Source organism: Xylocopa sonorina, chromosome 9 (genome assembly GCF_050948175.1).
Source record: "Xylocopa sonorina isolate GNS202 chromosome 9, iyXylSono1_principal, whole genome shotgun sequence".
NCBI lineage: Eukaryota > Metazoa > Arthropoda > Insecta > Hymenoptera > Apidae > Xylocopa > Xylocopa sonorina.
Genome location: NC_135201.1, coordinates 11,133,007 through 11,159,583, shown reverse-complemented (window position 1 = coordinate 11,159,583; position 26,577 = coordinate 11,133,007). Strand labels below are relative to the sequence as shown.

The window sequence follows — 26,577 nt, the reverse complement described above, 5'->3', positions numbered from 1 at the left end:
CGTAAAACGTTTATCCCAAAAGCTATCACGCGTCGAAACGGAACTTCCTTTAAACCTCCTTCACACTGTATTCTTTGATCGAAATCCCTAGGAGTAACGTTCGCGAGTACTTGTCCCCTGAATTCGGTGATTGTCCCTAACTGGAGAATTAAAAAGTCTACTCTACAGAGAGTACGGTTCGAATGGAGGTCTTGGATCGAGAGATGAGTCGAGGACTGCTTGGATCAGTGGTAACTTGATTCTAAATAATCGGATCCGTGCCTCTAGGTCGAGCAGATCGACGACTAGCTGTCTAAGACGCCTACATGCTTGTGTTCTAGGTTCGGAAACGATTATGCAATGCTTGGTGAAACTAACACAAGCTGAAGAGGTCTACCATTAGCGGTCGTCTACACCCTAGGGTGTTCTGGTGTGGATCTTTACCCATCTGCTATTTTTAAATAGACTCTACTCGTCTTTAAGTCGTCTATCGTTTACGTTAAACAAGATTCCCTCGATTGTTAAAACGTCGAAGTATAAAATCAACACGCGACGAGATGGGCAAAGATCGTTCATTCCCTGGCATTAATCACATCACCGACATCCCCGTTGTCCAATTAACCGCTTCGATTCGATTTCACAGGTTCAGAGGCACGATTCTGTTTAACGAGCTTTGTATTCTCTGTGGAATCTTCTCTGTGGCTATATCCGAGGAAATCGAAGGGGTTAATAGAGACAATCTCGATACTCGTGGCCTAAAGTATTCAGACTATGTTTTAAAAGGTATCCTCTTCAAAAGCGGTAAAACAGCAATGAACGTGTTAACCCTTTATAAGTTTAGGGCGGAATCCCAACCGTGAATTTACGGTGAATTACAACCTACCTGAAAAGAAACACGGGCAAACATTAATTTCGAGGAAGATGAGCAGGCTCTATCGTTAGAGATTGGAACGTTCAGCGTTCATAGAATGCCCAAAGAAGATTGGATCTTTCCAGACGTTACCACTTGTCCGTCTTATAAAGGGTTAAAGAATGAACAGCGACACCTCGAGAAAGAAACTGTATAAAGACGCTCTTCGGTCGATTTCAGAAGATCCCAGACAGAATCGTGTCACTGTTGGAACAAGGGGAAGATGACCCCGAAGATGATCGATCGGATCGAGATCGAAGTTGGCGGTGTCGGTGGAAAAAAACATGGGGAGCATTGGTTCGCATGATCGTCGAGCTTTCTTTCTTTCTGTGGCTAACGCAGGACGGCGTCGCAGTATCAAGAGGATTAAAAAAATAAAACGAACGCAAGGTACGCATCGTCGAGGTGACACGGCAAAGAACTCAAATGGAAATGCAAACCAAGGTAAACAACGGTCTGGAACGTAAAAAGTAAACGAAATGAAAGTGAAACGAAAGAACGTACACACGTGGAATAAAACCAGACAGAGAACGTACGAATATATATATATACTTGTCGACTCTGTGCGTTTCGTGTAGACTGTACACTACTGCATATGGATGCTTCCCTCCGGGTAGATTCGATGGCAAAGGTTCTCGAGCGAAGAGAATCGGAACTCCGTATCAGAATCGAGGGCTAGCTAGTGAAACGAATTTGTCAGATACCAAAACAACAGATCCACGAGGTAAACGCTCTCTTATCTTATCCCATTCGATGCGGATAGCAGCAAGACCAGTTATCAAATAACTGTAACAGTAAAAGTCCGTCCGAGACTCTTCCTCACTGATCCTCCTTCATCCTGAGACACTTCCCACCGCGAAAAGATTCATCCACAATGCAGTAGCTCATCTGCGCACACGATCGTTGTTAAAAAGAGAGCACAACTTTTGTTTAGCTGCGACGATGTGGTATATTCACGGGCGTTGTAACGCTGTCGACGGTGGTACCGGTACACGTGGTTCAACAGGAACACAGCCGGTTGGTGGTGGAGACGAGGCCCTAAAAATCCGGCACCAGGACGACGGAAGGACTCGTCGACCCGTGACCGTGGAGAGAAATAAACGTGTCTCGCGCGTACGCGCGGTTCTACCTTTTTTCTTCCCCCTTCTTTCGTCTTTTTTTTTTTGTTCTCAAGTGGTCCCGTTAATTATGTATTCTCGTATTTCTTTTTTTTTTGCGGGGGTGGGGTCTTATTAGTTTGGCACTTCCTCAAGTTTAACCCGCGGGGACGGGGAGAGAGGGGGAGGGAACCCGAGAGAACGCTGACTTCGAGTGATGACATGAGAGTGAGAGAGATAGGGATAGTTACCTGTGTCTGTAGTCGTGTTAGACCACGGATCCATAGAATTTGTCCTGCGCGCGGCTTTTTATCCGAGTCAGGGTCGAATTTCTCATCTCCGAGATTGATCGCACCGATATCATCCGGCTGGCCGCGGCCCCATCTGTTTTTAAAAAACATGAAACCAATTCTTCATCACTCGATCCCTGTTACACACATGGTCTATAATCAAAGTAGGTTTTTTTTTTGTTTTTTTTTTTAGGAGGGAGATTTTGATTCTTTTTTTTTTTTTTTTTGTTTTGGATTTGGTTGACTGATGACGCGTAGAGCCGGCTCCTCTCAACGCACTGCACCCAAAATTTTCAGTTCTACGGTTTTTTTTCCCCTCGCTCCTTAGCTTGGACACCTAACCACGCTATCTCTCTAACGGTGTCGCCGGATGTTGGTCAGTTCAAATTATTATTATTACACTTCCCCTTTTCATCAAGTGGAGAATATATATATGTGTATCGATCGACGGTGGCACAACAGAGATCGGAAGTGGCCAAGAAAGGAAAGCAGACGGATAGAAAGAGAGAGAGAGAGAGAGAGAGAGAGAAAGAGAGAGAGAAAGAAAGATGTGCAAGCTGTTTCAGAGTCGCTAGGCTATCGATAATTTAACCCTTTACACTCTAATGTCCTCTGAGGGGCCCTCAAAATTGATTAACAATCAGGGAGATAAAACTTCTTCCATCGCAGGTTTTCAAGAAACGCGCGTGGTCCCTGAAGTCTTGGAGAAGAAGATGAAAACTGGTCGACGTTGGCAATAGAAATTATTGCCAACGTCCGAGGAGGCGCAGAGTGCAAAGGTTTAAGTTTCATCGAACCAATTTCCCATCAGCGAACAAAAGCTCGCGGAAAGGAGGCAGCGACTGCGAAACAGCCGGCGATATTTAACGCGCGTACAAGAGGAAATGTTGCGACGTGTAAAAGAATGAGCCAACGAACGAGGGGATGCGATGTGAGGTGCAATGCGGATAAAGTGAGCGATAAATGCGGTTCTCCATCGACATGAGGGGATGGCTTGTTAACGCCTGTGGTCCGTGTGCGCGCGTGTATGTATATGTCTATGTACATGGCGTGTGTGACGACGATAGAGATACTTTTGTACTTGTCGGGAGAAGGGCGACAGCGGTGAACAGAGAATCTACAAGAATAAGAAGAAAGTCAAAGAAAACGGTAAACGAGAACGGAAACGCGATGACGGTGTGAGGAGGAGGGTCGTCGTGATGTTTAAAAAACGTTCCAGGGAACGATGCACGTGTGCTCTGATATATACTTTCAGGACCGGGGTGTGAGATATCGTTGGTACTTGATCGTTATTGTTTTCTTTTTTCTCCCCTTCTCCTCTGGACTGGTTCCTCTTTTTTTTTGTCTTTTTTTTTCCTCCATTCAATAGCTCCACACGATCCGCGAGAACCACGAGCCTGAACGGCGCGCGATAACGCAACTTCCCTGCGCAATCCACTGGTTAAAATACGTGGGCCGTTAAAATCGGCCAGCGAGATCCGAGATCTCTCTTACCTGTTCAGGAGGGACGATTATTGTTCAAGTAAAAGCTCAAGAATAAAACCGCAACTACGTTCTCTATGTAACCTACAGACAAGTGGCTCGTTAGAAGCTTTAAACAAGCGAATGCAGAAGATTAATAATTAAAAAAAGTGTGAGAGAGAGCCCCAATCGTGTTACGTGACGGCTTCGTCGTTTCACATCGCGTGATCGCAACACCGTGTCTGTATGGTGGACCAGGACGACCGCACAGAAGCAACCCATGATACACATAAAACGCACGCATCCTATATCTTAAACAGGCGTGTGTATCTCTTTGTTCAATTATTTTTTTTTTCTTTTCTTTTTTGTTTCTTTTCTCGTGTCTGATCAGTTTCGCCTTGCTTCTTCCTTTTCTTTTTTTCTCGATACTTTTCTTTACGGCTTTCTCGTTTCACAGTTAAGACGCGCTCGACGCGAGAGCAGCGAGATTTGTTGATTCCAATTCGCAAGAGACTCCTCGTTTCATCCCCCAACCAAACCCTCGAAGCTTGCGAACTGGGAAGCAACCTAAGCGAACAGAGAGAAACGGATGCAGAGAAATAGGAAAGAAAACCGATTCTGAAGAAGAAAGTTCGGCTCCGTGCGTGTGAATGGGCGGATGGGGAAGAGAGAGAGAAAGAGAGAGAGAGTGAGAGAGACAGAAAGAGACAGACAAAGAGAACAAGAACGAAACCAGAGATTGGAAGAGACAGACAGATACAGCAGGATAGAAATATATAAATGTACAGACAGACAGACAGACAGACAGACAGACAGACAGACAGATAGACAGAAAGAAAGAAAGAAAGACAGACAGATAGATAGATGGGCGCAGACAGATAATGTTAAAGTTGTTGAAAGAACAAAGTCGTAAACAGCTCCAGCGAGAGAGCAAGAGTGATTAGAGTTAAAGTGCTAAGCCGCAAATGTTACCACTTATTATAATAACAGAGCTATCTCGTTACTTTGCAGCTCTCTAAGAATCTCCAGAACCAAAAGAAACTGTTACTGTGTACTTGAACTCGGTTCAAGCGGGCCACTGAGATCCCTTGCACCAAACAGAAAACGCAAAAATACATTACAATATACGTGTACACGGATGTGTCGTGAGAGAGACCAAGTGTTACGGTGAACACCACGTCGGGACGCCGTTTTCATTCGGTTACTTTTTACACAAACAAGTACGTAGACGTCGGAGAAGGGTCTTCAGTCATGCAACAGCTAAGCCTAATACCGAGTCTAAGAGTTCTTGCCGCGGAAACGGGCACCGATTCGTAAGTCCACTCATGGGAATTGGTGCTCGTTTCCCCAAACAGAGGCCTTGGCTACATCGGTATCCAAGTAAGCGCATGCTTATTCAAATGTCTAATCTCTTCTCGCTAATTTCCATTAAGAAAAAAAAGAAAAAAAAAATAGTAACGAATGTTTGGAGTAATTTTTGACATCGTCGATATCTTATGTTCGCCACTAAACGTTCAAAGTTACATTTTTCTTGTTTCTTTTTTTTTTCTCTTTCTTTCAAACGGAACCTTAAACGTTGTTTCGCTTGGCTAGCACTAATGTACAGTTACAAAGAGGTGGGAGCGAGGGAACAGCTGAGCACGCGCGGATCATTCATCTCTAACGTGTTTCTCTAGTTCGGATCACAGTGATTCACCGGATCGTGGGTCACGAATTGGGTTACTTTCGATACGTTGGCGTCTAGGGAGCATGCTACGTAAAGCGATTACTCTAACGTGGTGTTGTGGGGGTGAGAGACGTATGACGGGCAAAAGCAACAGGAAAAAGGAGTCGTAGAAGCGAGAAACGTAAACCGACGGAAGCGCTACAATCATAATACAGCTACTAATAATAATAATAATAATCATAATCGCAATAATAATGACAATAATAATAAGAAGAAGAATAAGAATAATAATAGTAAGAATGAATTCCACGATGCATGCCTCCCTTCTATCACACCTTTACACGATACCGATTATGATGATACTTATCTTTCAAATGGTACTGTCTTTTCGATGTTCCTACACTCGTGTTTCATATACAATTTCCGAGTAACATGATAACAACGGATGTCAGTTATATAAAAGAATATACTGTGCCAAAGATACATGTACGAAAGAACCTGTACGAAATCTGGTCGCTCTTTATATTAATAACGAGAATTGTTCAAACAAACCAGAAATTAGTTTCGGTGGTGAAAAGAAAAAAAAAAAAAAAAAGAAATTCTCGATATTAGTATTAAGATGATACATATAACATTTGTACAATATGTTCTCATACAACTACCAACCATCGGCGAGAGGCGATTAATAAATATTTTAATAACAGGTTCTGTACTCTTACAAAAGTAGATAAGAACGCAGAATAATCGTGCTTAATTGTCGAACAACTTTCAATCGAGTATACGCTATAATAATAAATAGATCGACGATATATATTTCTCTATCGAGAGTTCGATTCAGTTAAAAAGATTCATGCAATGCCGGCTATCGTGTACGAGGAGGATCTCCGATAAAAACCCATAGAAACTACGTACGAAAGAACCGTCAAAAAACCTAAATTAGAACACGTGATCGCGGTTTCGTTGATCAAAAAATAGTTACATTATAAACGAGATGTATATATGTACATATCACAGCGTATTTGTTAAGATTCATTCTCAAAGCTTCGAAAAGGCTCCCTTGTTATATTTTTAAAGTGTCCCAGGCGAAACGCGTTCCTGTCGCGTCGCACGATGCAAGAAAGCAAGAAAGCAAGAAAAGTCCACGCATTTCCCCCTCCCGCCCCGCATTCTCTTAATTTGCCCAGAGTTATATGCGTGCAATATGTGGCTGGTTTAGTCGCTCATAGCTCCAAGATGCTTTTTAGAGTGGTTGTTACACGCGTCGACGTCCGGCATTCTCGCTTTTGACTTTCGGACAAAAAAAAAAAAAAGAATAAAAAAAAAATAGAAAAAAAAACCAAGTTAAAAATTATACAGTAAGAAAAGAAAAAGAAACAGAAAAGAGTACGTAACGAAAAGTACCATCCCGAAATATTATTCTGAATGAGAACGCAACCAGGGCGAGACCATAATACTTTTCTTTTTTAAGTCAGGTCGCCAAAGGCTGCGCCCGTTAAACCCAACAGAAGTATCTCTCATCATCTAGACACTAAAAGAAATGGAAGTTTTTTTTTTTTTACGTGAATATGTTTATAACTTACGAAAGGATTTTAGGAATCTTGCGCGTAGGAATAGTCGTAATTACTTGGCCCCACAATAGAGTACCGATTCCGAAGAACAGGCACCACATCCATTGTTCTAATGTGAGAGCTTTCGTGCTGAACGCCATTTTACCGTATTGTATGATAATTACCTAAAAAGAAACAGAGAAAAGTTTATTGGCGAGGCATAGGAGAACGGGCGGATGTTCGATGTCACCGAAAGTGTAAGGGAACTTCTCGTGTATCCGTTTTCCGCTTGCCTGAAACTCTCTTTTCTGTGTTAACGTATCGTGCGGTTAGTTGCGAGAGAAATAAGTGTGAAATTCTACCTGAACAGCGATTAACTATATGGACATTCGTCGACGAGTATTCGACAAATTTGTCTGACGTACCACGTACTATATAACACTGCCAATGCAGTTCGTTACAGATTAACGAGAGATATATGCATATTTGACATTTCCAAATTACCAGCTTATTCTTCAACATCCTAATTTTCTATTTCTAATTTCGTACGTATTATTAACGAAGTAGAACATCAAGTTTCCCCAAACATTCCACTTTCGCACCTCAACTTCTCTCTCGGAAACATCAGTTTTACTGGTGACAAGGCAACAAGCACGATTCTGATGGATGTCGGAATATTCAAAGAGATGACTTACCTGCGATAGACACGTGGCGATCCAGATAGAATAAAAGATAGGGTTGGTGAATATTCCTTGGAAGACATTACGCTGACCGTGGATTTTCCTGGCGTTAAATTCGTTGAAAAGAGTCATCATGACGAACGTGTTGAAGATGATGGTGAAGTGCTGCGTTGGACCGCCGCCAGCCTGTGCAACTCCCCGGCCGCTATCGATATCGAGCATCTGGTCACCTGTCGATCATACGGTTGATCGTTAAACAGACGTCCCCGTTCGATCGTCTCGGTTATCTCGAGGTCCGAAAGTATCCTGCCTCTTGTGGATTCGAGATAACCGGGAATGAACTCGAATAAGGAGGGAAACAAGAGAAGAATAATGATATAATTACCAACGAAAAGAAGCATAAAAATTACAGACAACTGATAGACAGCCTGGCCGAGTATATTCTTCATCATTGTCCTGGAGATAAGCGGCTTCGTGCGACCGTACGGTCTACGAAGCAGAAGATCAGGCGTAGGCATTTCGGTGGCTAATGCGAGAGACGCTAACGTGTCCATGATCAAGTTCACCCACAACATCTGCACCGCTTTAAGGGGGGAATCTTGCACGGCACATGCCCCGATAAAAGCAACTATAACAGCGACGATATTGACGGTCAGCTGAAACTGCAAGAACTTCGCTATACTATCGTAGACGTTTCTACCCCACATAACCGCCTTCACGATCGACGAGAAATTATCATCCGTTAGAATGATGTCGGATGCTTCCTTGGCGACGTCCGTGCCGGCAATGCCCATCGCGAACCCGACGTCCGCCTTTTTCAAAGCGGGACCGTCGTTCGTACCGTCACCAGTAACAGCGACCACCTCGCGCGACGAGCTAGATTTACTGTCGATTATTCCTTTAACGAGCGTGTACTTGTCTGTAGGCGACGATCTAGCCAACACCCTCAACTTCGGCCACACTTTATCCAACAAATGTTGCTGTATCTCGCCGTTGCTGTCGCGGATCCTCCTGTTGAACTCTTTACCTTCCAGGATCAGGAAGTCCTCGTTCGGCTTCAAAATGCCGCATTTCATCGCGATCGAACGCGCAGTGTTTATATTGTCACCGGTCACCATACGCACAGTGATGCCGGCCCTCTGGCACTTCCTGATCGCGTCAGGCACCTCGGGACGTACCGGGTCCTCGATACCAACGATGCACAGACACGTCAGGTTGTTCACGATGTTCTCCTCGTCGTCCCAGTTCGGCTCGTTGTCGATGTGAACCTGATTGATCTCTGCTTTCCCCGGAACGAAGTCCCGGCTAGCGATGCAAATGGTACGGAGGCCGTCGCTCGCCATCGGCTCGATCACGTTCTTTACCAGACGCTCCTGCATCTCTCTGGTAAATTTCTCCAAATGACCATCGCGACCATATATAAAGGCACATCTGGAATTGGTAACGATAGTATCAGTGGTGGTGTCTTTTTTTTTTTTTTTTTTTTTGTTTTAACCGTGAGAAATTGAAAAAGAAAAGATGATGCAACGCACTTCTTCATGATGATCTCGGAAGCGCCCTTGGTGAAGAGCCTGTATCCACCACCTTTCCTCGGGATGGCGGTGGACATGCTCTTCCTAACGCTATTGAACGTGTAGACCCGCGTGAATGTTTCCTCAGGTTGATCGTCCCGTATCGTCTGATAGTTCATGCCCAGGGCTACTACGAATCCAAGTAAGGCACATTCGGTTTTATTGCCGACTTGAAGCGGCAATTCTGAAGGGTCCTGCGCGGGTATTATTCTGGATGTGTATGCCGAATTAATGGATATAGCTTGAATTATTAAGTTTCCAACGTGCGACGGTATATCCGAGAAGTCCGGGGTAGTCTTGCTCATCTTCTCGCATATGTACGACTGGACGACGGTCATACGGTTTGTCGTCAGGGTGCCAGTCTTATCCGAACAGATCGCCGTGGCGTTGCCCATCGTTTCGCAGGCATCCAAGTGACGCACCAGATTGTTGTCTTTCATCATTTTCTACGCGTGTGGACGACCCATCGAAAACGATAGAAATTTTTAATACAGCGTGTCGATCGTTCTTTACATCTAAATTCATTCATTTCAGGGAGCATGTGTATACGGTAAATGTTTATTCACCTTAACAGAATAAGCGAGAGACAGGGTGACGGCCAGAGGAAGACCTTCGGGAACGGCAACTACGAGTACCGTTACACCAATGATCAAATGCCGCACGAGATCACCGGCGTACGTATTCCTCCACTCTTTTCCGTCTATGTAAAAGGTCTTTACGCAGAATTGAATGACTAGAATGAAAACGGTAAGCACTGCTATGGTCGAGCCGGCGTAACCGATTTGTATGGCTAGTTTAGTTAGCTTGGCTTGAAGAACACTCTTCTCCTTCTTCCCCTCCGCTGCTTGCCCGTGGCTGGCCGCGTGATGGTTCTCCCCGCCCTCGTGCTTACCACTGCTCACATGGCTGTTTCCGGTTATTTCTACAGCTTCGTCTCCTTCGTTACCATATAACACAGACAGATCCATTAAAATTAAACCATAACACGCCTCATCTGGAGCTCGATTCCCTTTTCAATCACCATCCTAATCGACCATTACCGCGTTTCAATCCCAACCGTGTACACGTTTAACGCGACGAGTGTTTGCAAATCAAAGAAAGGTGACGGTTGTTTAACACATTTGAGACCGATGACCCAGCAGGCATGAATCACGCCAAGTCTTGCGAGTTCATCAGACGACTCTGCGCGTGTTCTCGCAACGATGCGCTCGTCTCGAATGTGTTAAGCTTCCATTTTTCTCTACACACATCACTCAACCCTGTCGCAGCCTTCGCTCGAGCCGATAAAATTGTCCGATGTCGGGACACGGATCGTGACGATACGATCAATTTCGAATACCGCGCTAGGGTTGAGCTAAAATTAAACTTGTGAACAAGACAGCGGGGAATCGAACTTCTCTGCGTTTACGTTTACAACTCTACGTTCTTTTGCACGTTTTCTTCGCGAGCTTGCTATTCGTGATACTGACGACTAGACAGACGCTAACCGATCAGTATCCGTCGACGAAAGAGTATAGAAAACGTGGTCACAATAAAAGCCGGTAATAATGAGAAACTATAATCGGGTGTTAATTGAAAAGCGTAACAGTTACACGTCGAGAAACCACAGATTTGTGTAAAATTAAAATGATGGCCTGATAAACAAGAGAAAGAAACGGGGAGCGTTGCCAGAAATAAAACCTGAAGCTGTACAGGATTTTATTAGCAGCGGCCAATAAATCTCTTCAAATGTGCATAAACCACTGCTGCTATCGAGAACATTCACAGAATATCACATGTAATAGAAGGTACAGAGAAGCACGGATGAGGCTCGGCTTTACTAAATCTTTTTTCTTTCTTTTTTTTTTCAAGATTCTTCCACGACTTCATCGCATACATATATACATATATTATCCCCCATTCACTCAGTACGAGAACAAACATGAGCAAGTAGAGAAGAGAGGAACAGCAGAAATGAAAGAAAAGAGTGGATTGATTCGACGAAATGCAAGACTGTCTTTTCGGGTACGCAGCAGGCCTTGTACAGTTAAGGGCAAGAAGAACTGAAAATAAAATCAAGACTGTTCATTGATAGGGTATATATGTATATATATATACGTGTATCCGAGTAAGACTATATTTTATAACGTGTGCGTATTCTGAACGAAAAGAAAAAAGGAAAACAGGAGAATAAGAGACTATAAAAAAAAAAAATATAATCGATACGCGTGTGTGCTCTTTACACGTAAATGTCGTACACCAAAAATGATGAACAATAATGATAGTACTTTATTCACCTGTTAATGACTTCTTCTTCCGCTGCTTCTTAGCCTCTAGATAAAAAAACGCATGCAAAACAAAATTGATTAGCAGTCTATCTAGAAATGTAATATGCCAGTCGTAAGTTACGCCATATTCGTAAGATTCTCTTTCATTAGCAATCTCCCAATTTCTATCGTGCGTACTGTTCTCGTATACCCGCGAAATGCTCGTTACGTAAAATCCTAAGTGGACAGCCCAGAAGGTTTCTCTCTTCCGTCGATGCTAATTCTGATTTTTCTTTCCCCTCGTTACTAGCGCTTTGTTAATCATTAAGATTTCTTTGCCTCAAACGATGCAAGAAAAAGTTGTTACGCGACACATAAAGGACCTTCCAGGTTGTGCAACACGTACAACATATACAACAGCGTAAATCACAAGGAAGCATACTGGATTTATGTCTATTTAATCCTTCGTAAATAGCACAAGCTCAATTCTTACTGTTAAATACCGAAGATCGATGCTTTAATTACGCAATGTGATACAGTTAAGCGTAAAATGAGTTTATTGTTCGCAGATCGATCGAAAGTGAAGAATTATTTTCCACACTTTCGATTGAATCATCGCGTTACGAATCACGGTGCGTTCCATGTTTCTAAAACACTTGTCCAACACTTCCTCTAGCAAGAATTGATCTTAATACGGTGGTAATGTTAAAAGATATCTTTGAATCATTCAACGAAGGGTTCTTGTACAAAAACACATTAAGACAGATGTACGGAACATTTACAACCAAATGCAGACGGATGTAGATTAAATATCACCAAAAGGGCGTATGATACGATTAGCTAATAACCGTGGTGATAATGGCTTTAACCAACGTGCGGGTAATGACAAATACTCGACTGTGTTTTGTACGAAACTTAACTCTCACGATTCACTCGCTACTTTAGAAAGAAACAATCTATTTAATGTGTCTGCGAACCGGGTTCTTCGACTTGGAAGGAAGAAAGTCAAAACTAATCGGATATGTTTTTTGAAAGAATAACTGGTAAATGATTCAACGGATCGTTGGAAAGTATTGCGAACGCATGCTAAGGAAAACCAAAAGGGTAACCAGTAACTAGAAATGTAAATCAACGATAAAATATTCTCACACCAATTCAAAATAAACACCATGCGTCAATTGTTGGTTCTCTACGTTTCTTTTACGTATTTTATGCCATGCGTTTCGTAGTACCCGCTACTACTACTAATACTACTCTCTCTCACTCTCACTCTCACTCTCTCTCTTAAAACGATTAGTAGTTGAACTTTTTTGGAAAAGGTCTATTTAAAAATTACCTAGCATTCACTACAGGAGGAAGTAGCGAGTCTTAATCAATTTCTTGAAATACACTCTATAACGGCAGTACTTGGTATATGGTATAACGTTTTGAAAACAAGATTACTTTACAGTGTATTTTTTTTTTTGTTCGAATATCGAAGATAATCGAATTGATTGACCGGTTTCTTTATTTTCTCGAGTCTTGTTCTCAAAATGGAAATTTCTGAAAACTACACTACTTCGAAAGTCATCCCACAATGTTCAAAATTGATTAAGGGCACATTACATACAACGTTCTTCATTGAAATCAAGCTTACATACCTTTCTTCATCTTCTTGATCTCTTGTTCTTGCTGATCAACAGCAGCACCCAACAAAGTAAAGATAATACCAGCCTGCGAGTTCACGCCTACCGCGGTAACCAACATTTTCCCAGAACCCTCCATCACGTGTGTACCTTTCGAAAGAAAAAAAGAAGAAACATGACGTCTATCGTATTAATTTACGAAACGAGTGTGACAAAGTGAAACAGAACTCTCACCTGAAAGTACCATGGGATCGAACAACTCCCCTTTTTTTACATGATCCGACTCTCCAGTTAAACTAGACTCATCCACTTTGAGATCGTTGCTTTGTATAAGGATACCATCTGCTGGCAGCAGGTCTCCGTACTTTATCTGGATCATAAATAATATAAAATATATGGAAAACCTTTATTAATCGACAGAACAACATATTCATAAACTTGAAGTCAATTATTGATCATCTTACTTTTTAATCGTGTATCTACATTCGCAGCGACACTTGAAAGATATTTCTTGTTAAATTGTTGCACGTACCTGACATATGTCACCAACAACTATGTCAGACACAGAGATCTGTTTGACCTCTCCTTGCCGAATGACAGAGAATTTATGTTCCCCTTCTATCCGACTTTGGAGGCCCCTAAACTGTTTTTCCTTAGAGTAGTCATTGGAAGCTGTTACTATTACCACCAAGATCACAGAAATAAAAATAGCAGCTCCTTCAATCCAACCATACTTTGCTTCATCCTCGTCTATTAAAGCTGAAAGAAATATAAAAATATATTCGACAATGCCTCTCTTATATGCTATTATACAACAGTACATTCTCTCGTGCGGGAAACTTACGTTTCTCCTCGTCATCTGCTGGGTGATAAAAGCTAAGACCTAACGAAACCAATGCTGCTACTTCCAAGATGATTAACGTAACATCTTGCAGAGCCTCCCACACTAACTGTAGAAACGTTTTTGGTGGTTTTGGAGGTATTAGATTGGAACCAAACGTATCCCGCCTATGTTCGATGTCCGCCGCTGATCCACTGAGACCTGGTACGACAAGGATGATTTTCTCCATGAATACACTATTCCGATACATCTTTCGTATCTTCCGACTAAGAAATATAGCGAAAATATCTTACCTTCACTGGGTGAAGTGTATAACTTTTTACAAATCTCCTGCACACCACCATAGCTATTGATTTTATTGACACCTTCACGTCCTCGGAGCTCCATAAGCTCACGGAGTTGCTTAAGAGTGACACCATATTGGGCCGGTCGGCCATCTATTGTTGCCATTTTGCCTTGCCCGCTGACGTTGGCCTAAGCCAACTCTACTGCACTTCTTTACGCTAGCAGCTCGTATTATTCTCTGGTGTCACTGACACCACTGGCCTCCAGGGAATTGGAGGGCCAACAGCTGCAACAGACAAGCAGGACATCTTGAAATTCCGCTACGCGCAATGATATCACTGTAACGTCTAACATCCTTGTATCAAAATCAAGTTACGCATAGCCCCCATATTGCTCTGCTATGAATACTGATTTAAAAGCGAACAATTAGCATACAATAATGGCACGTGAGTCATAGTTATTCGAGCAGATGTGTCATTATGTCATAATTATATTGGTAAACGTCTCCGGTCTTAAAAATCCAAAGATAAAGACTTTCCTCTTGCGATGTTACATTATCAACATTTGAACAGTCCATCATACACGGATAATTTATCATTAAAGGAACGAAATCCAAAGGAAATTTCCATTCGAGTCACGGCAGTCGACTGAGAAAATTTCTAGGTTATACGTGAAAGTCTCGATGAACTTCAAGTCGGATAATTCGCAGAACAATTATTCCACTTTCCTTCCGAAAACCGTACACAGTTAGGCGGTACGCCGTTTCCGGGGACAACAGGAAATTCGAGTCAGTGAACCCGAACATTATCGACTGGTCCGCGTCGACGGTCGAAATCACGTAAACAAAACGCGTAGGTGGTGACGATATAACCCTATAGGTGTCATCGACGAGAAAGAGGATCCAGCCACGAGTTATAACCCTCGACTGTCATCGAACGCCGACACGACGGGTTTGAGGTTATGTACCTGAACAAATGAATCATTACTGGGAGGACGCAATATGGACTGGCTGGATAAAAGTACTGGACTGATCGCAGACGAGACGATGGTGTCGCGGGTAGTAAACGGTGTAACAGGATTCGAGCGATTCGACGAGCATCGACGGATACTGTTCGTCTAAAAATAACACTGACCGCGGAAAGGAGACAGAGCGACGACAGTGCCACAGGGAGAAACACAGAGGGAGAAAACACCCGTTTACCTTCTGGTGACAGTTTACGTGTTGACGTGGGGAACGGTCCGCGAATTGGCATGCAAACCGAGCTTCACCTCACTGGTACCGGCCACGGAGCTTCATTATTCCCTGTCTAATCACGAACGTGCGAGACCGTAATTCGCGACACACCAACCTCCTCTCTGCCCAGCGAACCTACTCGCCACGGGAAGGTGTGTTAAGTGAAATAAGCCATTAGCAAAGTAGTAATCGATTCGTGTTGCCCTCTAGCTGCTCGCACGCGTACTGCGCAAAGTTTCACTATTTTCCTTCGATTCCACTTACGGTTCGATGCCGAGCATCAAACCGACGTTGACACGCGAAATTAATATTACGATCGATCGTAGTCCGTCGTAACGGAGGTTCGTTGGTTTCGTGTAAGAAATTTTCCGCAATTTTCTCAAACGAGAATCACGCGAGCGCTTTGAAACTCGTAGACGAATACTCTCTTTCACGGGTCGAGCACAGGATTGGGTAATCGCGTAGCGTTACGGTTTTTAGGAATATTCGTTCGGTTAACATGTATATCGTTTACGTAAACACAGGCGACGACGTTTCGCAATCAGTCTGATCTCTGATAACGCAGACCGCACTGAAAGATGGAATCGAAGGAACGATAGTCGACGCACGTCGCGCACCGAATCCTCGCGATCAACTGAACGCACCCAGTGCACATTTTCACTTGGAAAGTTCAACCTGATTCATTCATCGCGTTTACGTAATTTTTACTCACAACTCTATTTTCATCCCATTACACGCGGACTCCCGCTAAACAACTAGTTACCGCAGCCTTAAATTCCTATTAACGACTGGTACATGACAGGCATCATCGTGCGAAAATGAGAATTCGCGATGATCTAACCGCGGTGAGATCGCATTCCGACGATGTCAGGCTAAACTGTTTTATCGATTAATCGCAACGAACAAAATGGACCGCGACCCGTTCTACAAAAAATCGATCTCGCAGTTTCCTTTTCGTTTTACATTCCGAACAAAGTCGTGTCGCGACTGGATTAAAGGGGAAGCAATAATTGCCTCGACTATTCATTTTACAATAAATCGACACAGTTATCGCGTTTTAATAATCGACGTCGAGAACCCAATAACCTCTCGCGTTTTAAAGAGCGTCGTTTAACGAAAAGTAATTGTTTCGAGCAGTCAGAAGCCATTTCTTTGGCCGCGTGGGGAAAGGAGATATTTTCTCTGCGCTCTATATTTCGAGAGTACGTGTCGATATTGTTGATTGAGCCGAAGAGCCACAGTCAATACGGGGCAAACAGAGCGGCAAAGCAGCAGGAGGAGGGAAAAAGGGGGGCAGCTACTACCAAAGAGATCGAGGAAACGAAGAAACCTTTTACAATCGAAATTCCACCTATTTTTGTATCTTCACGCGGATTCCCTTGTATTGTTTACACTCCTCCGAGCTCTTAAACGGAGAGGAACAGAGAGACGACCACGAGATATTCATATTATTGAATTTCGCGACGTGCGTGCGCACGCGCGCGTTACATTTTCCAAGCATCGGATGGCAGGAGGATCGTAAATTTCCTTTTCAAGCTTAAGCCGTTGACACGTTAATCGGTAACAGGCGCGGGTATCTCTAACGATACCGCCGGAATAATTATCGATGGGGATTTAATCCAATTTCCATCTTTCCAATCTACGGCGTTTCGTTTACCGTTCCAATAATGCCAGGCAATTTTCTAGGCGATAGAATCTCTCTTTACCGACACCCGTGTGCTAATGACGCGCAGCCTGTAGAGAAATCGTCTAATCTCGCACCTTTTCTTCGATGGGCTGTCGCAGGTTCGATGCGTGCTCCTTAATTAGAAGCTGATTCGACGGGAGGCCGGACTGCTGCCCTGCCAAGCGCAAAATGCGGCAGAAAAATCGTTTCACTTTCAATCTCGCGCCGTACCCCAGCTGGTGACCCTACCTCCCCCGAGTACCAACCTCCGAGGCGCTGCCGCCATCCCTCAAATGCGAGCGCCGCGCGGTGGCTCTGTGCATAATCGAAAGGTTATGTCATGCACTTTATCGACGTGAAATTTTTTTGTCGGTAACATCATCTGTGTATCTCTGGTCAATGAAGCGCGAACGATAATCGATCCATTAATAATCTCGTAGAATCTAGCAATAATTACTCGACCTCTAATTATAATGCGACCAGGGGATCCGTTTTCACTGAATCGGATAATATCGCTCTATTTCGATGCGGAACTCGCCGCGCGCATGAGACCCGTGTATAATTAGTGTTTCACGTGTTCGAACTACGAACTATTACTACCACTATTCACTACCGCACACGCACACACACAAGTCCTGTGTACGCTTCCGTTTTATTTCTGGTCTCCTTAAAGAATTCACCATATCTCCACCTTTCAGGGATCAGCCATGACCGCACGTGCCAGTTTCCGACTATATCTCCGACTGACACAGGGTCCCCACCCCGTGCGGCTATTTCCGTGATTCTCTGTCGATGTCTGTCGATTAAAAATGAAGAAAGAACAAGAGATAAATAGGTAGTCGATCGAGGTTTCATTGACGGATTCTCATCGTCGAAGAGAACGAAGAGGAGTCGCGTGAAACGAAATTTCTATCTCGAGTTTAAGCGTGGAGAAAGGTACGGGCACGAGTCGTTCGAGTGAAAGAAGGAGGCGGTGCGGACGCGGATTAAGCCGAATACAGCCAGAAAGACACTGCGTGGGAGGTAGAGGGAAGAAATTTAATTTTCCTATTCCCATTACCCCTCGTCTAATTTATCGTAAGTGCTCGTTACTCGATTCACGTCGTGATTTCGTAGATAGGGTTTCTCTAGATAAAAAAAAAAAAAGTTACTACCAGCCGAATTTTAAATCTATCGAATGACGGAATAGAAACGATATCTCGAGATCCGATCGAACGTCCGATCCGAGCACTCGATGCGACGATCGCGAAACTATGTTAATGACAGATAACCCCGGGATCGATGAAAATCGATAATATTATCGAATCGTGTATTATCTGTCGATGCAAACAGAACTTATTCCAACAGAGAAACTGACCTGAAAATACCTCGATGAAATCGATAAGGATACCAGCAGCGTGTTGTAACTCGCGTTTTCGTTAACGACTCGGTTTTTATTAGACAAAATTGCGACGGGGTAACATCATAGATGTAACGGGCAGATTCAAGTATAGCGGCGTGGAGAAATCGAGTGGGTTGACCTTAGCCGGAGCGAAGAGTGACAATTAAGCCGCGGAACACGCGAGATTTACAGCGCATAAGCATCTGTGCATTCGTATGCAATTACTCGTGAGCGCGCGCGAGCGCGGCCACCGAGTGCCATACAATCCATTCATTGCTCCACGTTCTCATTACTCGCTCTTCTCCGACTGACAAGCCGCGCGAGAAATGAAAGAGGAAAAAGTATCGCCCAATCCTCCTTTAATGCCGCTGAATTTTTCATCAATCTCACGTCCCGATGTTATCCCGTCGATTTCAGTTTAATTAACGCGCCAGTCGAATTACGAGATATCATCGGCCTCGATACAATCGGTTCTCGACAGACCCAACGAGTTCGATTGCTTATCGGAACACTGTCACCCTTATTGGCCTCAATTCGAACTACTTACGCGACACGCCAACCCTAAACCCACCGACGCAATGTCGTTAGAAACACGTTTCCCTCGAAACTTTCTTCTACTTCAAACAAGAAAAAAAAAAAAAAAAGAAAAAGCCACCACCACGAACGTGTATAATTTTGAAGTTTCAACGAGAAATTCCAGCACAAATTACTTACCGGGAAAGTCGAGAGCATATCCCCGACAGTTGCACAGATTAATCTCTCCGAGACACACGCATAACCACACTAAGATGAATATTTATAAACCCAAGGCCGGCGGTACGACACTCGAGGGGCGGGAGCCGAGGTAGGAACTTCGGCAGAAGGTCTGTCTTCCGCGAAGGGACGTTCGCGCCTCGGCTCGTCGGGTGAACGAATTCGCGACGCGACTATGAAAGAAAAAAATTCACAGGCGACCGGTAGCGCGCGCTGAACGCCCGACACCAGAGCCACGTGCTGCCGTGGTGGGGCGGACAAGTGGAGGCACTAGAGGGATCGACAGAGCGAGAGACAGAGAGTGAGAGAGAGTGAGAGAGAGAGAGACGGATGCGACCTTCTCGCTCAGCCACCGATAATAAGCCTGACAGATTTCAAGATATGAGCCTAGGCCGCTGTAAACCGCGAGGATTGATAACGTGTCGAAGTAAAGTATCGTGTAAACGTTTCATGACGCTAATGTGCTCCACGCTATCGTATTATGACGTCAATCGTGGTGGCGGGCACAAGGGACGGGAACAGACTCCGGATATATTTGAATGTAGACACACGGGATAGACGATGCGGTAGTGGGGAGGGAGGGGGTCGATTACACACGCACAGAGCGTCTGGCTCGGTCGAACTGAACTCGAATTTCGTGCTTTCATAGGGAACCGTGGGAGCGCGACCGACGGTCTGGCTATGTGGAAGAAAGTTAGAGACGGGTTTGAACCCCGCGCTACTACTTCAACGAATTTATTGATCTGATTTCGTTAGGGCAACCGACTACGCGGCACCGTTTTCACGTACTACCAGGGGTAAACGAATTTTTGGGGATCGAGACAACGAGCAGGGACGGGAATTGATGCTCCTCTTAGCTGCGACGAAATGGTCCTCGATGTGACGGTTCGATAGAAACGGATCGTAGAGGTTTTCTAGATTGGGGACTACGTCGGTCGAATGACTATGCAAAGTTCTAAAACCGTGGAGATATATCACCATGAGTTATACCTAGTGATATTGTGTTCTTATAGTATGGTACGTCTTCTACCTTCGGGTAATGAATTGCCCCAATTAGTTTGGATACCATAGCTGCTACATTGTGCCGTTTGAACTTTGGATCAAACGGAAGGGCGATGTTCAGAATGCTGTACAATATTACGTCAATGTAAATGGAAATAAAGCAATAAAATGTCAGATAAAGATAATAATAAGTCTTACTATTTTATTATCGTACCGATGTTCGAGAAAATACGTGCGTCACAAAAACGTTTTAATCTGTACGGACCTTTTTTTATCTCCTGTACACATTTGAAAAATTTGCATCACGAGATACGTGGAGTACCACTATCTACCATTCTTTCTTCGAAAATCACGAATCACGAGGAAAATAAATTCCAACAATTACAGTTGCTGGACAGTTAATTGATTTGTTCTCGATAAGATAAGCATTTTAAACCAAGATCCGTCGATAGAGTTTCCATTGAATTGTCCAGCGTCGGGAATCGTTAAATATTGTCCGACCAGAGGAACGAATGATAAACTTGACGCTACGCGCGTACAACGGAGAACGTAAGCTGCGTGGCAGAGTACGAGCGAGTGAAACAACAATTCGTCGAATTCGCCATTAAATTGCAGCGAATTCTGCCTGGGTGCCTTCCACTAAATCGTGATCCGACTTCGGCAGGAAAACACCGGAGGATCGTGCGCGAGGTGAAGCAAAAATTGACTAACTTTCGATGGCTCGATTCGATACAGTGGAGTCGCTCGCGGAGAGAGAATAAACCAATTCGTTTCCACGTACGTATCATGCGTACAATAATCGTGATTCACTGGTGAAACGAGAATAACACGATAGATTCTTTGTAACGGGCGTCATAAATGAAAGGAGGAGGTCTTCACGGAACGCGAATACGACGCTGTGATATTAAATTGCTAATCAGTATTCGTCACGCTAGATGCGACGCTTTCATGGAAACGGTGAACGAAGAACAACGAAGCTCGTGACCGAGCATTATATATAGCATCCCATGGCTACTACTGTGCCTTCGTTATTCCAGCGATATGTTTATTTACGTTAAATACTTCACACGCTGCACGAAAGAGGGATGGTAATAAATTGTCTTCCACGAGTCAAGCCGTCGAGTTAAAAAAATGTACGAAAACCAGTAGGCCCGGGTTTCTTTCGCGGAAAAAAGGTGAACGAAAAAGGTGCCGCGATATTTTCGTTCGCGGAAAGCCTCATTGTCGAAGAAATCGGCTTTGAAAATATTGGTGAACGTTCACCGCAATCCCCGCGTATTTTCAACCATGATTTTCCTCGAAACGATAGCACGCTCGAAAAAAAAGCCAACATCCGACTCTCTGCTCCTTCTCTTACGTAGAATCTTACGTAAAAATGTCCGCGCATACACGAATCACTGAAATTCCATCCCCTCGGCTCCTATCGCTCGTTGCCCAACATCCGACTTATTGTTTCGCTTTCGTTAACCCGGAGCATTGTTAATGGAAAATCCGTTGGTCGACGAGGCGGTTACGAGCTCCGCTGCCATACGTCGATTTTAAGTGCACGCCAAATATTGACTCCGCGTCGCAACGGATAAGGGAAGAGGCATATTTAGGAAACGCTGAAAGGAGTTCGAACGACGAAGAGACAAGGGGATGCGTCTCCAGTGGAAGGGACATGCGCCTCGGAGGAATACGAACGAATAACCGACATTTATGATTCACAATGTACATCGTTGTTCAATGATAACAAAAGTCGCGCGCCGTTGAATACGCAACCGTAGAGAATTCCTATCTTAGATCTAAACAGGCTTGGCCAACTACCACGGCCATTGTTTTTACATACGTGTGGGCGTGGATATACATATGTATCGTACGTTACTCCGCGTAGCCGTCACACCTTCGGGGTACATTACATTGTTACGTGTGCAGGCGAAAGAAAAGAATTCGACTTTGAGACGAGAAGAAAAACGATATCGTGGTCGGTATAGAGAAAATCGAAATTTAGGATTCGTTGTGTCCCTGTTCTGGGCAGGGAGAGTATCTCGAGCGGCAATAAACACGTTCGGTGCAACACACAACTACCGAACGAGTTCACTCGCGTGTATCCAGGCATTTTAATCAAATTATTCCGCTCCGACGTTCCCTCGATCCTATTTCAAAGAAACGATCGGAAGTCCGGTATCCACGGCACGAAAGTTTATCGCTTAGGCATCCCCACCCTCCTGTGACGGCCCTTGTGAACGATACCCAGGATCCAGTCGACGATCCCGTCCTCGTATCTAAAACCTCGCTCGCCTAACCTGCACAACGTACGATGCAATTTCGATCTGCTGGGATACCCCTTAATAGTTGGTCAAAAGGGACAACTGGAAACCTGGAATCTGTGACACGAAACCATGCGTTACCTATTGGGCATGGATCGCTATGTATGGGCTTGGCACGGCACGAGGAACCGAAGTTCCACGATTTCGTACGAAGTCTCGCGAAAACACTGCCACCAAGATGGCAGCTAGTGCCGTACGCGTTCGAGGAGAATATCCTTCCTCCTCTGCGTAATCTAAGAATCGTTTAGTTATCGGAGATGGAAATTACCAAGAGTTCTGAGAACTTAAATTCGAATAGAAATCGAAATATTTTTTACTCGATTGGAATAGGAGATTTGCAGGGAATGTATTTCTCGCGGGTAACCACCCTTATCGCGTAGCGGTTAGAGTACATCGATAGGGAAAAGCAGAAATAAAGAGGAGAACGTTGAAATTGTCTCGGGTCTAGGAACGTCGAACGAGCGATGCAAGATATTCGAAAATTTCTATAGATTTGGCGCGCTGTTTATTTTTATCCCAGCCGCCCTAACGTTTGGGTCGTCGCCCACATCGTCCACGCCCAAAATCGGTCCTGCTTATGATCGTAGGCAGAAAAACATCCTCGACACGATGAATTGTTGCGAAATTAACCATTCATAGCACGCCACGCGCCGCACGGTTATTTAATTACACGGAAAACAAACGTTCCTCAGCATCCGCTGTACGCAAATAAAATTCCGATACCTCTCCTCGCTTAACCCTTTCACGCGCACAATAAATTCGAATATTCCGCTGAATGAAAACATTTTTACGATTCCACGAGGTGAACGAATAAATTCCAACGATACTCTACCTCCGCAAAAATGTTAAAATTCAGCCGACACGTACCCAATTTCCAACATTCCAAGGTTATCGTCGACTTTTATCTCTTGACTATTATTTCGAAATGTTTGCCGCGTTACAGGGACAATTATCGGCGGTGCTATCGGCTTCCGTTCGAATTTTCACTCTACCGTCAAACACTGACGCGTACAGAATTCCTGCCAATGCTAACAGTGAATCATTTGTCCGACTTTATACGTTACACTGCAAACGCAAACAGATTCTGTCCCGTTCCCGATGTAAAAACTCGATCCTCGAGATATTTCGTTTTTCGATGGAAACGGCTCCCGCTACCGACCAGCCAGGATATCTCGTATCCCTGAACCGTGACGCACACAGTGTTATTACGTCACGAATCTCGGGCTGGATGGTCGATCGATACGTGGCTCGTATTATCATCCACGACAAAACGTCGGACTACCAAGTCTGCCTGAATTCGATGGACTTTTTCTTCTGTTTATTATTCCTCCAGAGAAACGATATATACATATTTTATTTTCTCTTTTTCTCGAAGAGCAAATTATTCGCTCCACGCGCGTTACCATATAACGAGCGCTCCCTTCTCCAACGCCTTTTACGATCCATTTACACTGGGAAGTGGTGGATCCTTTAAATTTAACAATAGCAATAACGGGTGTCGCACGGGCAATTAATTGTTAATTGCTGCGCGTCCACGTTTGTTGTAACCCGGTTAAGCAGTCCAGGGTTAACAAGAAACTCCTGCGTCACCGAGTTAATGGATAATATTAATTTAATATCGGTCTCGATGGAACACATCCTATTGCACGCAGCCATTTACACAGTGGCCTCCTCGCCGCGTCTCTCTTTCTCTCTCTCTCTCTCTCTCTTGTTCGGTGTATATAAATACTTGGTCGTCAAGTGTACCGGACATCGCGCAGCGAAAGTGTTACAACGAACGTAACAATCGTGACACCATTATGCACGATTTAATGCGCCGGTTAAGATTAGACCAGAAAGCTAAATAAACCGTTAAACGCCAATAAGGTTAATTCACATCAGACGTCAATGAACAGGAAATTAAAAGCGTTCGACACGCGGGGGCCCTCTATTCAACCGGCGCACTTTGTCCTTTTTCAGATCGTGCAGAAATACGCATCGATCTAAGGATAGAGGAGGACAAGCCCCGGCCCAAGAGATCCTTTACCTTCCTCACGCGAGATGTCACCGCAGTTCGACGGACTGGGTCCTGTCGATCCCGTAATTGGGTTTTTCCTATCGTTTACCCTTCGACACGTTCCAACGATAACCGAGTTTTCCCGAGGGATTAACAGTACCTCGCCGTCGAGCCGGAATTATGTCGGGTACCGGCAGGTAATCGTGAACAACATTGAAATTAAGTTCGTTCGACGAACCGATGGGATTACCAGACGACTATTAAGACCCACCACCACCTGGTGGAGTATACGGTAAATAAATTAACCGTTTTCCGCGCGTTCAAAGATGTTGTTCGCTTTTCTCGGATACCGTGCATCGGGAACAGCAGATAATGCCGATACAGATAGCTAAGAGAGCCGATAAGAAGGGATTTCATGGAAAAGTTCGAAAGATCTATCCAGTGAGAAATCAGGCCGATGCGACGTAAATTGGTACTATTGTGCCCGAGATATCGAGAGCTAACGAAATTCTGATAAAAACCTACGTTATCTTCTTACGCAACGGGAGAATCTTCTCCAATACGGGGGGAGGATGAGATACCGATCGTAACAACACGGTTAATTGTCTTTTCATAAATCAACGTGTCACGTCCTAGGCGAGTTTCAGAAACGCGAAGATTAACAAGAATTCTCTACGGACGGTTAAATCACTTGTAAGGAAGAATTCTCTAGGATCTAGGGAATTTCACGTGCAACTTCGTGAAATATATAAACGGAAAGGAAATACGAAACGAAGACGTTCGGTTCTCCTAGTTTCTCCTTTACCAGCGCCAGTTATGGGGAACTAAATTAACCCAACTTGCGAGACATTCTTGCAGAATCGATCTACTCGCAAACAATGCAGAAGGCTCCCAGGAACTTTCGTCCCGAAGTTACACATCATTTTCTAAGGGAGTGTAGAGACATGCGCGAACAGCCAGCAGTTATATGACGCTGATGTATTACTGCAACGAGTGCGATAAATAATTTGGCGTACCACGGACCCTCGCCTACGCCATCGCACATCGTATTCGAAAATATCCGAACGGTAACGAGCACCGCACAGTGCGACGATGAATTTTCTTTTCCCGACAAGACTGTACGCACTTCGTACACACATATATGCGTGGGAGAATTATTTGTTAATACCTGTTCGTTATTTTCACGCAGATATACCCCAAGTTAATGGATAATCGGAAAATCGAGGAAGGGTGAGATGTCCCGACAAACGCCCACTCTACCATCGCGAAAAAGTTCTTGAATAGCACTTGCATTCCTTGTCGAGAGCAGATAAACGTTATACGCTACTGGATTATACGGTATTGATCGGTATCGAAGCCCTTAGTAATAATAAGCGGCGTCCTTGATTTCGCTTTGTTAGTCTTCCATAGGACAAGCTACGAATCCGGATGCGATAGTGGGACCACCAACAGGAAAACCGGAAGACAAGGGGATTTCTCACTTGGCCTTCACTTTGGCCACTCGTGAAATTACAAGAACATCTCCAAGTATTTTCTGTAAGTACAAAAATGATATTTCATGAAATACTTCGTCTCGACGCGAACGTTTTTTAGAAGCGATTAAAAAATATATGAAAAAAGAAGAGATGGAATCTCCTCCGAGCAAATTCCACAAAAATGATTAAGAATACGGCAAAGGTATGCCCTTGCTTTAACGAAACTACCATCCATGGTGGTTATGCGCGCAGGATCGCAGGAATTATCGAGCAAAGTGCACGTACGTCGATGAAAAATGGGTCACGAAAGACAGTGCAAAAATAATTCCAGCTATCGATCCCTATCAACTATGTGCACGTGTTAAGGACACTAGTGCAACCCGAAGAGGCCTCGAGATGTATTGGAAATTGCACTTTAGACCGTGCTATACATCTATATCTCTCGCATACTCTTTACACGTTGCTGGAGTAACATAAACCGGGCGTTCCTCGAGCTCCTTTGTTACGCGGATCACTTAAAGAGGTGGTTACGGCGAAATATTCACCAGCCTGTTTACCGACAG

The 26,577-nt window shown here is 44.1% G+C and overlaps 1 protein-coding gene across 16 annotated transcripts in view; it reads right to left on the bottom strand.

Moving 5' to 3' along the window:
* Window positions 1-26,577, bottom strand: part of Pmca (plasma membrane calcium-transporting ATPase 3) — a 62,705-nt gene that overhangs the window by 23,150 nt on the left and 12,978 nt on the right. For 11 of the 16 annotated variants that reach the window (XR_013102259.1, XR_013102261.1, XR_013102260.1 and 8 more), the window contains 12 exons: window positions 14,207-14,484; window positions 13,917-14,114; window positions 13,605-13,831; window positions 13,307-13,442; window positions 13,088-13,222; window positions 11,478-11,513; window positions 9,768-10,138; window positions 9,163-9,647; window positions 8,016-9,061; window positions 7,646-7,860; window positions 6,984-7,135; window positions 2,238-2,370 (listed from right to left, as the gene is read on the bottom strand). Coding sequence is in view for 13 of the 16 variants with exons in the window: in XM_076901053.1 (XP_076757168.1) it covers window positions 2,238-2,370; window positions 6,984-7,135; window positions 7,646-7,860; window positions 8,016-9,061; window positions 9,163-9,647; window positions 9,768-10,138; window positions 11,478-11,513; window positions 13,088-13,222; window positions 13,307-13,442; window positions 13,605-13,831; window positions 13,917-14,114; window positions 14,207-14,363 (3,291 nt within the window). In the remaining 3 variants the exon portion in view is untranslated. Of the gene's footprint in view, window positions 1-2,237; window positions 2,371-6,583; window positions 6,691-6,983; window positions 7,136-7,645; window positions 7,861-8,015; window positions 9,062-9,162; window positions 9,648-9,767; window positions 10,139-11,477; window positions 11,514-13,087; window positions 13,223-13,306; window positions 13,443-13,604; window positions 13,832-13,916; window positions 14,115-14,206; window positions 14,485-15,399; window positions 15,719-19,193; window positions 19,394-26,577 lie in introns of those variants that run through there. The other 5 variants (XM_076901056.1, XM_076901054.1, XM_076901061.1 and 2 more) reach the window with 5 other exon arrangements.